Source organism: Cnephaeus nilssonii, assembly GCF_951640355.1.
Source record: "Cnephaeus nilssonii genome assembly, chromosome: 3".
Classification (NCBI taxonomy): Eukaryota; Metazoa; Chordata; class Mammalia; order Chiroptera; family Vespertilionidae; genus Cnephaeus; species Cnephaeus nilssonii.
In genome coordinates, this window is record NC_137074.1 from 66795258 (window position 1) to 66809147 (window position 13890).

The window sequence follows — 13890 nt, forward strand, 5'->3', positions numbered from 1 at the left end:
CAGGAGAGGATATTTTTGGAAAATTATTCTTTTTTTAAAAAATATACTGTTGAATTACAAGAGTCTACAGGCTCTGGTACTCAAATAACTGCTCAATGAGCTGCCAATCACCCCCACCCTGACCCATTCCCTTTCTGAGTTTTCTATAGTAAGAGTCACTGAGCATTTGAACTTCCTGGGAGACTGGGGTAGGTGAGAAGAGAGCACCTTAGACCTTGTTATCTTGCAGCCTTCTAACATTGTTACTCTTCCCTGGGAATAAAATGCAGCAAAAACTGGTCTCCTCTCACTAATCTCTTTTCTGTTCTGTAATGGTTCCAGAATTTCTCTGCTTTAGCACTCAGCGACAACAGATTTTTCTTTTGTATTTTCATCTTACTATCTGTCAAAAATAATAGCTTAATATGGCAATGACTCTTGGACAATTCATGAGAAGTTAACTCCAGTGTTTATATGGCATCCAGTGGTACCACTACAGACAGAGAAAGCATGTTTGGAAGTGTTTAAGAACTATAACAAATAGAAAAATATGATAGAGTGATGACGTTATTTTATGGAGTCTCAACTGCATCTTCTAAATCATTCACAAAGATGTATGTCAGATTGTGACCAGAATACTAGCTATAATTTGGGAAAACTGGAATCTTCAAAATTTATTGTCTTTCATATTTTATCACAAAGGATAAAAATTCATTATAAAATTTTAAAAATAACCATCTGCTCAGATCCTAAAATTATATTAGATCCAGGGCTCTCCTATAATATTGGAATTATCATGTGCTTTGGGTATCAGAATGAATGTTCTTCCTTATTACCTTGAACTATTCATTATTTTTGCCCTAGCCGGTTTGGCTCAGTGGATAGAGCATTGGCCTGTGGACCAAAGCGTCCTGGGTTTGATTCTGGTCAAGGGTATGTACCTGGATTGCAGGCTCCTCCCTGGCCCGGACCCTGACCAATCGATGTGTTTCTCTTACATCGATGTTTCTCTCTGTCTTTCCTCCTCTCTTCCACTCTCACTAAAAGTCAATGGGAAAATATCCTCGGGCAAGGATTAACAAAAAAACTATTCGTTATTTTCTAATCTTAAAAATAAATATAATTCAAGAGAATGAGAAGATACGCTACAGACTGGGAGAAAAATATTTGCAAGAGACACATCTGACAAAGGACTGTTATGCAAAACATATACAAAGAACTCTTAAAACTCAACATTAAGAAAACAAACTATTTGATTAAAAAAATGGGGTCAAACCTTTAACAGACACTGAACCAAGGAAGATATACAGATATCAAATAAGCATATGAAAATGTGCTTCATATCACATGTAACCAGAGAAATGGAAATTAAAACAACAATGAGGTATCTCTACAGAATGACCAAAAGCTAGAACACTGACTCCAATCACAGATGACGATGGGGAGCAATGGTAACTCTTATTCATTGCTGGTGGGAATGCAAAAAGATACAACTACTTTGGAAGACAGTTTGGTGGTTTCTTACAAAACTACACACATTTTTACCATACAGTCCAGCAATTGTGTTCTTTGGTATGTAATAAAGTAGTCTAAAACTCATGATGGCATAGAAATCTGCACATGAATGTTTATGGTAGCTTTACGCATAGTTGCCAAAACTTGGAAGCCACCAAGATGTCCTTTAGTAGGTGAATGTGGTACATGCATACAACGGAATAGTATTCAGTGCTAAAATCAAAAATTGAGCTATCAAGCCATGAAAAGACTTGGAGGAAACCTAAATGCATATTACTAAATGAAAGAAGGTAATCTGAAAAGGCTGCATACTGTATGATTATAATATAACATTCCAAAACAGCAAATCTATAGAGTTAGTAAAAAGAGCTCAGTATTTGCCAGGGGTTGGGTGTGGGAGGACAGGGATGAATAGGTGAAGTACAGAGGATTTTTAGGGCAGTGAAACGACTGTGTATGATACTATAATTATGAGTAAATATTATTATACATTTGTCCAAATGCACAACACCAAGAATTAACCCTAAAATAAACTACGGGCTTTGGATAATTATGATGTGTCAATGTAGGTTTTCCAATTGTACCAAATGCACATTCTGGTATGTGATATTGATAATGAGGGAGAATATGCATGTGTGTGGGGGGGGTAGGGGTGTATACAGTAAATCTCTGTACTCCTCTTTTTTTGCTGCAAAGCTAAGACTGCTCTAAAAAATAGTCTTTGAACAAAAACACAAGCACAGTTTTAACATCACAAACTATTGTATTTTTAAACACATATCTATGACAGAAATAAGGTTCTCTTTGGAATTTGAGGTTGTTTGGTCTCTAGTTCATGTCATTAGGTTCTGCCAAAGCTATTGGTAAAACGATGTGAGAAACAGTTACCTTTAATTATCTTTAATGTTCCAAGACTGCACCCTAACTATACCCAGCCTTCTTTGGCAAAGAAGGTGTATTTATTTTTGAAAGAATTAGGCAAAGTTGAATATGGATATATATATATGGTATATGGAGAGAGAGAGAGAGAGAGAGAGAGAGAGAGAGAGAGAGAGAGAGAGAGTTATAGGAGGGATGGGGATGGTGCTACTGTCCCAGTATCAAATAGGCACTTGTTTCTGAATAGTGGGGAATGGACCTGCACTGAGCTATCTGTATACCTTTGCTGGTCCAAGGATCCCAGGAACCAACCGCCTGCATTTGTGACAGGACTGGGAAGGACCCAAGATGCAGACCGTGGCCTGAAACAAAGGGAAACTCTTTCCCTCATCAATTATTCTGGTTTTTATAAGTATGTTATAGACTACAATACCTCTGAAAATAGGAAGGTGGTAAAGATGTTAAGAGTCCTGCAGAGTTTATTAATGACTTGCAAATCTATTTAAGTTTTATAGGCATTACTTTACTATCTACACTAATAAAAGAGAAAAATGCTAATTGACTGTACCTTCGCTATGCCCACAGCCAATCATAGCGAGTATGCAAATTAACCCAGCAAAGATGGTGGTTAATTTGCATATGCGGAGGGAGGGAAGAGTGAAGACTGAAGACAGCATAGAAGGAAGAGGGAGGGAAAGCGGAAAGCAAGTCAGAGGGAAAGTGTGGGCGGCGGCAGCGGGCGGGGTGGCGGCGGATGGGACGGGTGGGACGGGGTGGGCGGCGCGCGCGGCCACAGCGGCCGCTTGCAGGAATCTTCCTGCAATGGGCTCCTAGATATAAATATGCATATTTGATGGTTGTCATTACAAATTTCTATTTTTTTATGGGTGATCTGTTGTCACAGTGTTTGTTGAAACATTTGTTCATCTTTTATGAGGTAAAATCTTCATTATTTGATCTAGTTAGTCAACTGTTGAAATATGTAGAATGATCCTACATATCAATTTTGTCATAAAAATCTTCTTTGTGCCAGACTCTGTGCTTCAAAATCAGGGGTACTAAAGCAAGATACAGTCCCTATCCTTAAAGTATTTATATCGCATACATGGTTTAGCCATTGTGCTATATGTACTTGAATGTTTTTTGCAATCCAGAAGGAATTTTTTGATTTTTTGAAATGCTAAATGATCATCTCTATTGATCATTAATATAGTAGTGTTAATGCCAGTTAGTTAAGAGTTATTATTAATGGAATTTGGAAAAAAATGTTCTGTATTCACCTGAAATTCTTGAAAACATTCTTGAGTCAGCTTTTTATTTAAAGAATATTTTTTTTCAGTAGGATCCCATTTGTCAAAAAATGCTTGCTACTTTGATATTTAATAATTTTGAGTTGTGTAGCGAGATTAAAATACCATGGAAATAATGAGTATTCTATTTGTTCCAATCAGAAATCTTCTGAACTTATGGCAGTCTTTGCCACCCCCTTTTTACCTTATTAAACAGACTACTCACCCAAGGAAAAAGTGATCTTTTCAGATGAGATATTCCACACTTTATTTCCAGGCACTGGAGTCTGAGCCATACACCATATGGTCAGGTTGTTTGATTGGATTGGTTCATTGCCATACACCCTTGTGAAAACAGACTTTACGTTCAAAAATCCACTTTTGTCTTTTCTCTCTTCATTTGTAATATATATTTCTACAAGATGAATAAGAGCAAGGTTAGTCACTAACATTGCCAGCATGCGCCATACAGTGATGCCAAGGCCTGGCTGGAGACAGTTTGGTTTATGGTAAAGGAGAGTCTAAAGGTGTCCAATGGCAGTGTCTGGGCAGTGAGGGTATGTTCCAGCAGGCCCAGAATTAACTGCAACTGTTTGATGAGGTTGCTGCATGGCACTGGTCCATGGTCGAGATGTGAGATGTATTGATTAAGAGGATTGTTTGGTTTGTAACCAGGGCCCAGGGGAATTCGAGGGCTCTGCTGTGGAATCTGGATACACAGCAGGAATATGCCTAAGTGATCGGGAAACTATAAAATGACCTCAGCTGCGACTCTGAGGTGCTCTGTGCCATCTCAGTGGTTCCCCTTCCCCAGTCCCCCTCACGGAGGGAGGACAAAGGAGCCCATGCCCGACCGCACTGGGCCCCTTGTTGCAAATGTACATGTGATGCATATCTTTACTTTAATGGTGTTGCTTATTGTATCCTTTTCCTGCAATAAGCTGCAAATTTATAACCACTGTCATGTTGGGTCCTGTGAGTCTTCTTTAGAAATAGAACCCTGTTTAACTGCCTCTGTTCGTCCAACTTCCAAACAGCACACACGGCAGCAGGGATTTAATGTAAAACTGTCTGTCATCATAGGCCATAACTTTCTGAATTCTCACAGCGTCTTTACATTAAAGGCTCTACACGCTAGTTCTGAAGTTATTATGGGCCAAACTCATAACCAAATGTAGTTATATGCTGGTAGAACTCTGACCACACCGTCCGGCCTTATGGTTGGGAGTGTCATTATAACTGCACAGGAACTTCACTTCTCTAATATAATTTTCTCCTTAATCCAAGCTAGCCTTGTCCAACCTAATAGTGCTATGACTCACTTGCCTCCTTTCAACCAGATCCTTCTACCTGTGCACATACTGTCCACTCTTTAATCATTAAGCCCTTAGGACGTTAGGTTCTGGTCAGCCTCAGACTTCCGTCTCAAGAACAAAGCCTCAGGTCTGTCAACCATGAGAGCAGAGTTTCTGCCAAACTGAAGATAGCATCTTGATCTCAGTTATGTTTCAGCCCCAGGCCCATGAAAGCGGAACAACCCTACCACTACCAACCACATCCTCAGGAAATCAGACAGGACGACGCCATGGCCAACATCGGGACCTGACACAATGATCAACTCCTCCCTTTGCTTTGGCTCTGAGGAATCAGTGGAGCCCAGGACCCCAACTCCCTTAGCCACTTTAACTAATAATTCCCTCCCCCCCCCCTATATAATTAATCTATCACCCAGAGGCGATTGGAGAGCCAGGTCTCAGAGTACTGGCTCACCTATGCCTCTGGGCTTGGTGCCAATTCCCTAAATAAACCTTTACTGTACTTTCTTTGCGGCAAACTACTGTTCACATCTTATTGGGCTTTGATGAGTGTAGGCAAACCAACCCCTTTAGTTTGAAGTAACATAATGGACACATCAAGCAGGGCTTATTTAACAGAAGAACATATCTATAATGACATTTAACAGATATTATCAGGATTGCATCCTGTCATTATGGTGGATGAACTGTTTTTAAAGGAAACTAATAACAAAACCAATAGTAGTTTCAAAATGAATCGAGTGCATTAACACAAAGATTCATGAACACCAAGTTTTAAGTTCATTATTTAAAAAAAAAATAATGCAGTAAGCTCTGTGTGATTCGGTTACTGTTGAAAATATGTTGCACTTTGAGGAGAAATGACTCAGGAGAAAGGTTATTGTGCCAGGCAGGGATGGCTGGGATTATTCTAGCAAAGGTGGTCATGTTTATCACCTGTGAAAAATATGGCTTTGTGTAGTCTCACCTGAGCTTATTTCAATGTGTGTTCCTGCCCCAGGAACTTATAATCCTCCAGGTGAGCATGTTCCTTGTCACGGAGCCAAGTTCTCTATGTGCACTTCCTCCAGTACCCTCCCCAACCTGCTCCCCACTCCACCCAGGTCCTTACAAGAAAATGTAGAAATCATTCATTTATTGACTTAAAGCAGTGGTACTAAGTTAATTGAACTATATGAAATTATTAATAAATGTATGTTGAATTAAACGTTTTGCCCTCATCTAAGAGTTCTGCTTTTACCCACAGTGAAATAAAACATTAGTGTTTATATATAAGTTGATGAAGTCAAGTGTATTTCTCACATCCTGGGAAATGATACCCCCATCCTCTTGGAGGAGCCAGATGAGTATCAAAAAGTGGCATTTAATGGGCAAGATCCTGTTTTCCTTGGAATGGGAATTGTCCTTAAATGCCAAGATAAACTTAAGCTACCTCGATTTCTATTGTTCTTTGTTTTCTTTCTTTTCCAAACCCATTTCCATTGAATGATTTCCTTACCTTCTCTTTCACCTTGAGGAAAACTTCTCTCTATAAACCATGTGAGATTTGCTGTAGGAAATACATTCCTCAGTGAGCAGGTAAATGTTCTCTGGGTGTAAATACAAGACACAGGAAGAATTACTTGCAAGTTCAGAAGAAAGGAATACCCCTTACATCTCCACTAACCCTCACAAAAGGCAAATTGGCAGAAAACATTTTCTCCACTTTTAACAATGCCCTGTTTTAAGAGGTTGTGTGAAAATTTGAACTACAAATAGAATTTCTCTTTATAAAGATGTTATAAATTAATAGCTAGAATCCAGGACAATACTGGTGTTGCAAATCTGGATTATTGGTTTTATAAAAGGAAAATCACAGCTCTGCACAGGCAGAATAAAATAGTAGTAAGTGGAAATGAAAAGATAGAAGGAAGAAGCTATAACAGGCAGAGGCCAGAGAAGAATATTCTGTGAGAATAAATGCTACACTTTGGTTATTTCCATTCCCCAAATAATGTAATGTAGAGAGTGGCTACAGGGTTTGGACAGGTTCAAGCCTCAGACTAATGAGAGGGCACAGTCCTCTCGTGGCAAAGCCACGTGCAAGTCCCAGCTTGAAGGGCAAAGCCAAAGGCTATCATTGTAAGCTGGACCTTTTGGTCTGAACCTGTGGTCCCAGGTGGCAGAGTGATGTAGGCTGCAGGAGGTGTAGCAAGTGCTGCCAAAACAAAACTTGATAGAGTTCAGGTACATGTAATTGAGTAGATTCAAAACCTGTGAGAACATTGTAAATATCTTGACCACGCCCTTACTTTGCCTCATGGAATCTGGCTATAAAATAAAGACTCGGCTTGCAGGCTGTGGCACTGTCTCTCCATTGGAGAGCAGTAGCCCCAGCTTTATTCTCTTGTCTGTCTTCTTTAATCCTTCACCGCCCCTCCTCAGGTTCACCCCTGGCCGTGCTGAGTGAGGCACAATATAAAATGTTATTTGTAGCAGTGGCCACAACAACCCTTTACTATAAATATCTCACTTTTGACTTGTAGAGAGTTTTCCTAATTCATTTTCATTTTATTATCTTAATACTATAGGGTAGGAAAGATACACCTTATTATTGTCACTTGACAGGTGGGAAAACCAAGGCACAGAATCACAGACTAGCTAAAGGGTGTGGGATGTAGTTGATAGCACAAATTGGGACCTGTATTACCTCAATCCCAGTCCAAAATATCTCCTGGTAAAACACATTGTATTGAAATAAGAGAGAAACAGAAGAACAGGTTGTTTATGTCACAAAACTAGAAAGTTTAGAGGTAGGATTAGTTATGTTTTATTTTCAACACCGTGTTCTTTGTCAGATGGTGGTTTCTTCAATAGCTTGGTGAAAATATCCAATAAGACTTATTGGATCCTCATTATTTTATCTGAGATACTGAAAAATAATAATTCCATTTATAATTACTTGCTTTCTTATCAAGAGATGTGTGTAGTTTTACATATTACCAGCCCTTGTTTTTAGTTCTCAAATATTTCCCAATTGATGAATATACTAGTTAATTAATAAAGAACCGTTAGCTGTATGTGATGCTCGGCATGCCAATTTCCCCACAGACTAGTTAGCCCCAAAGAGTCTGGACCTTCTACAGAGTTGAGAAACCAAATTTAAACATACTAAGTTACATTTCTCTGGTGAGATCCTACTGTGGTGCAGTGTAGCATACCTCAGTATGTCACTACAAAAATCTCAAGGAAATATGTAAAACTTTCAGGGGAATCTATCTGTTGTGTATCCAAGAAGGCCAGGATTAAACATTGCAACTCCCATTTTCCCACTCATTCAACACTTGACAGTGGGGATACATGCAGTGGCAAGAATGCAGATCTGTGAAATTGCTTCACTTTCTGTCCTAAAAAATCAAAAGTAGCCCTAACTGGTTTGGCTCAGTGGATAGAGCATTGGCCTGCAGACTAAAGGGTCCCAGGTTCGATTTCGGTCAAGGGCATGTACCTTGGTTGTGGACACATCCCCAGTAGGGGGTGTGCAGGAGGCAGCTGATTGATGTTTCTCTCTCATTGATGTTTCTAACTCTCTATCCCTTTCCCTTCCTCTCTGTAAAAAATCAATAAAATATATTTTAAAAAATCGAAAGTAAAATAGGTCCCCTAAAATATATTCCTGTTAAGTAAAGAAAAAAAAATTCAGTTTATTTAATCCAATAAAATGCCAAAGATTGATGATTATCTCTATGATGTATGCATCGGGGGGAGAGGTCCCTCAGCCTGGTCTGCACCCTCTCCAATCCGGGACCCCTCAGGGGATGTCCAACTGCCTTTTGCAATCCAGGACCGCTGGCTCCTAACTGCTCGCCTGCCTGCCTGCCTGATTGCCCCTAACCACCTCTGCCTACCTGCCTGATGGCCCCTAACTGCTTCCCTACCGACCTGATCACCCCTTACTGCTCCCCTACTGGTCTGATCGCCCCTAACCATCTCTGCCTCACCCCACACTCAGGACCCAGGATTCCCTCCTCCTGCCAGTCGCAGGCACCTGGGACCCGGGCTTCCCTCCCTCTGGCTGGCCACAAGCACCCAGGACCCAAGCCGGCTTCACCTGGGCCGACCACAGCCACAGGGGACCGTGGGTAGGCGGCTTCACCCGGGCCCAAGCTGCAGGCGTTTGGGACCGTGGGGCAGATAGCTTGTCCCTCTCCCAGGCTGCAGGCGCAGGCACTGGCACCCGAGACCATGGGGTGGCGGCTTGTCCCTCTCCTGGGCTGGACCGCAGGCGCAGGTGTAGCTGCTGGCACCCGGGACTGCAGGGTGGGTGGCTTGTCCCTCTCCCAGGCCGCAGATACAGGTGCAGCCGCTGGTGCTCGGGACTGCAGGGCATGCAGCTTGTCCCTCTTCTGGGCTGCAGCCTGGCTGGTCCCCATTCCTCTCTATTGCGAGCTCATTTGTGCCTGGCTGGTCCCCATTCCTCTCTATTGCGAGCTCATTTGTGCTTGGCTGGTCCCCATTCCTCTCTCCCCAATGTTGAGTGTCTTGAGCAGTTAAGGTATGATGGCATGAGGGCAGGACAATGTGAGGGCGTGATGACCATTTGCATATTAGCTCTTTATTATACAGGATACCTTTAACCACTCTTATGATTCATTTCCTCCATGCTCAGTTAACCCATAAAAAGTCAATGATATGGTAATATCAGTAACAAGTGGTGGTTCCATTATTTTTTAAAGGTACTATCTCACTGAAAAAAAATTTCTTGTCAACTTAAAAAAAATGTTTAAAGATTTACTCTTGTGGATTCTCTGAATTCAGATTTTATGGAATGATTTAGACTTCAAATATTCTATACCACCTCCAGACTGTGTCCCAAGATTTTGTTTAGGAATATAGTTCTTGCCCTAAAACTTCTCCTAGTCTCTTTAAAACAGTAGACTAAAGTAGTTGAAGTTGAAGTCAAATATCTTAGGAAACATGAGCAGATATGGTTTCCTGAGAAAACAGAACTGTCTTTATTTAGAAACTTCTACTTGGTCCAAATGAATAAGAAAAAACACACACACGTGTTAAATTTTAAAAAATAAGAAGTAAATATGCACAAAAGTCTACATGCACACACATACAAGCACACACAGAGACCTGTTCCTCTACTCTAAATTAAATCATTCGCTCACTCTTTGTGTGCCTGTTGCCTCCGTGAGACAAGACAAATCATTGATTTCCCCAACACATTATTCTAAGTCCACCTGGAATAAGTGAGCACTAGCACAAAGAATTGTGTAACAAGTGCCAAATGTATTTGGAAATTTCTGTAGGAGTTCAGAGAAGAGTGAAATCTGAAAGTAGCTTAGAGAACAAAGTTGAATTTTGTGGACAGAGAAGAGATGAGCCCAGATTACAAGTGGTCTCTGTTGGAAAGTGGTGGGGAATTCACAAAGCTGGGCGGATGGCATGGGTTCCTAGGCTAGGTGTGAGCTGAGAACATTGTCCTGGAAGCAGAGGGAAGCCAGTGGATGGTTGGAGCATTATGGGATTGAGGAGTCAAGAGAAATAGATCTAAATCTGGCTGTAAGACTGACCGTTTCCTTATTTCCACAGATGAAATACTGAAATGGTGACCATTTGTCAGTTAGTTTCCCTAAATTTGGACGAAACCTTTTCCAAAGGGCTTTGCAAAGAATCACTTTGAAAACATTTAGCTTTTTAATCTAGAAGGAAAAACCTTAAAAAAAATTCCCTATGTCTTTACCAACTCTTCATTCCTATCTGGAGTCTTCCTCCCTACCCTCACCCCCTTCCTTTTCATTTGGAATTTTACTCTCAGGCTCTATTTGTTTTTTTACTCTGCCTATTTCTATCTTTTTCCTATAACTCAATTATTTTCTTCCTGTTTCTTCTTGGCAGATTTTCTTCTTAAATTTATACATGTATACTCACTTATTTATAATATGTATGAAAATGTATTTTTTGCTTAAATTGTGATTATCCTTTTATTCTTCTCCAACTGAGAGAAGGAGCTAATCACATTTCCACTTTTCCAATCCTAGTTACATACTATAATAAAAAGCAAATCCAAATTTTTTTCTCAGTTGGCTATATTTATTTGAACTGGGGTGTTTTCTTTTATTTAATCTCCCCTTTCCTGTAAGTTCTTTGGCTTTTTTACTTACTGAATTTACATCTATAGTTTCTAAACCAAATTGAGACTCTTGGTCTGACAATTGGGCAAAATATTTGGAACCACAGATGCCCTTGAGGCATGTGGCTTCTGCCCACATTCACCCCTTTCCCTTAAATCTCCTTGGCTTGAAAGCTAGATGATCTAGTCATCTGGAAACGGAACTACGACGTGTAGGTGCTGGATTTGCTCTTTTACTACATGACATTTGCCAGGAACATCTTTTTAGTGCTGGAAGGGGCGGAGAAAAAGTTTGCATTTGTGTCCGTGTTGCAGAAAAACCCACAGGCAGGGACACACCCATTTGGGAACAAGGCTCCTCTGAAAGTAGGAGGGAACAGGAGCTGGAGGCACCTCCTCTGGGGCAGGAGTCAGCTAATAACTAACTATTCAAGGCGCACAGAGCACTCACCCTGCACGGGAGCCACTGGAGACAGGACCAGCGCCTCTGGTGCCTGTAAGTAACCACTTGTGGCTGGTGGGTGTTTCCCAACTGTTGGGGGTTGCAAAGCTTGACGAATAAGGCTCTCATTCCCATTCAGAAAGGACCCAAATAAGGAATCAGAGGTCAGGCTGCCTTTAAAATGTAATATGATTTTCATTTTTTAAAACCCTTAAAATGTAGTAAATAAGCGAAACATCTGGAGTAAGCTGCTGTCAGGAAGGTCTTACCAGCTGTTGGCTTTGCAGGTGATGGTGCCGGGGAAGGTGGAGCGTGCTGAGCTGCTTGCCCAGGACCACCAGGCGACACCGAGCCTGTGGAGAGGTTCCGCTTGTTCCTCCTCCGTGCCTGCCAGTTCCTCCCGCTGAAAACAGCTAAGCCTGATGTCCGGATTTCTTAGAATCCTGGCCCCAGAGGACTCTGGAGGGATGAACTGACTTTATTACCCAGACCCTGGCAGGCGTTGTAGCCGCTGACGGCTTGTTGCAACAGTGCCTGGGAAGCATAAGTCTCTCTCACTTCAGCATCTGTCCTTGCTTGCTGCTACCTACACTGAGAGAGACCTGGGAAGGCCCAGCTTGGGCATCCTGACCAGCCTGGGCATTGAGGCTGTTCATCCTACCTGCAAACACATTTTACAGGATCTAGGAGCACAGAGACAGTGGAAGCAGCCGGGAGAAATCCTAAAATTTTCAACATTCAAAGACTCCATGGCGTGGTGGATGTAGATGGAGAACACTGAGTGGACTGAAGAGCTTTGCAATTGTTGCACTGATTTGCTTTGACTCTGGCTTTGCCAAGGAGGGATCAGCACATCCGGGGCACAGAGGGAATGTGCAGGGGAGCCTCAGAGGCCATTTTGCTTGGCTCTGACTCACCCTGACTCTCCGGTGAAGCAAAAGGAGAAAACATCACCCCAACCAGGTGTGGCCAGCCTTTGATCATTACTGTGAAACCCCAAGAGTTGCCACAGTTCCTTTCCAGGTACACAGTTAGCCTTAGTTGTGGTTCAACAGAGACTTTTAGCTCAAGGAAAGCTGTAGAAGAGGAGACAGTATGAGGCGGGAAGAGGAGGAGGAGGAGAGAACCAGGATGACAGCAAAAGGGGAGTTACTGATGAAGGAGGAGGAGGAGATCCATGAGATGGGAGAACTGGTTGGCCCTTTTGTGAGTGCCATGCCAACCCCAGTGCCCCACAACAAGGGGACCCGGTTTTCTGAGGCCTGGGAGTATTTCCACCTGGCCCCTGCTCGTGCTGGGCACCACCCCAACCAATTCGCCACTTGCCGCCTATGTGGCAGGCAGGTGAGCCGTGGCCCCGGGGTTAACGTGGGCACCACGGCCCTGTGGAAGCACCTGAAGAGCATGCACAGGGAGGAACTGGAGAAGGGTGGCCATGGTCAGGCAGGACAGCGCCAGGACCCGAGGGGCCAAGGGCCTCAGATCCCCATGGGCATCGAGGGCGAGTGGGCCAGGCTCCTGGAGCAGGTGGGGGCCCTGGCTTTATGGGCCAGCCAAAGAGAAAAGGACCTTCTCAGGAGGGAGAGGGCAGTGGAATGGCGGGAGAGGGCTGTGGAAAGGAGAGAGCGGGCTGTGGAGGAGGTGGAAAGGGCCATCCTGGAGATGAAATGGAAGGTGAGGGCCGAGAGGGAGGCCCGCCAGAGGGAGACAGACCAGCTGGCAGCGGCTCACCCCTTCCATTTTGTTTAAACCGGGCTTGGGGAAATCTGTTCTGAAAACACTGACTTTAGATTCCTAGCAAAGAGCCAGTTTAGTTCCAGCTTAAATATATAGCAAGGCAATCTAGTGGGATTTTGCTTTTAAGAGAAAGCGTGCGTGCTATGTGTTAATATCAGCAAGTTCTGAATTAACCAAATGTTTAACCATGGGATTCCTAGTGCTGTACTGATTAAAACTTTAAAATACACTAACTAAATATAGAGGTTGTGTCACACCATGGGTCTGTGAGTTGTTCTGGGTCACAATGTACCAGCCTGTCAGCACTGATGAGTGAAAATACTGGGATGTATGCCTAGCACTTGGTTTTGGTAAAGCTGGAGGCTTTGACAGTTGAGGTTGGTTGGGTAGCTGGAACGTGCCTGCCTGGGGCTCCCTGTAAGAGGCCCCACCAGGAGCTGAGCTGGGGCTTCCTTGCGTGCAGCTGGTGGTGATTTGAGAACTGGATACAAAGCTCGTTCTGTGGAACTGAGCAGTGGAAGGACAAAGAAGCTTGAGCCTGAGGTCTCCAGACCCTTCCGATGTATACCTTTCTCCCACTGTGGCAGTGCTGTGACACCTGCTTATATTAAA

General features: G+C 42.7%; 2 protein-coding genes across 2 annotated transcripts in view; one reads left to right on the plus strand and one right to left on the minus strand.

Moving 5' to 3' along the window:
- CD96 (CD96 molecule) overlaps positions 1-13890 on the minus strand; it is a gene marked incomplete at both ends in the record, with an annotated part of 97794 nt that overhangs the window by 47422 nt on the left and 36482 nt on the right. The window contains 2 exons of the mRNA XM_079766828.1: positions 3889-4077; positions 6477-6567. Of these exons, the coding sequence (XP_079622954.1) occupies positions 3889-4077; positions 6477-6567 (280 nt within the window). The remainder of the gene's footprint in view (positions 1-3888; positions 4078-6476; positions 6568-13890) is intronic.
- ZBED2 (zinc finger BED-type containing 2) lies at positions 12637-13355 on the plus strand (the record flags this gene model as incomplete). The annotated part of the gene is made up of 1 exon (XM_079766829.1): positions 12637-13355. One exon carries the CDS (start codon positions 12637-12639, stop codon positions 13288-13290), a length of 654 nt encoding a protein of 217 aa, XP_079622955.1. The 3' UTR covers positions 13291-13355.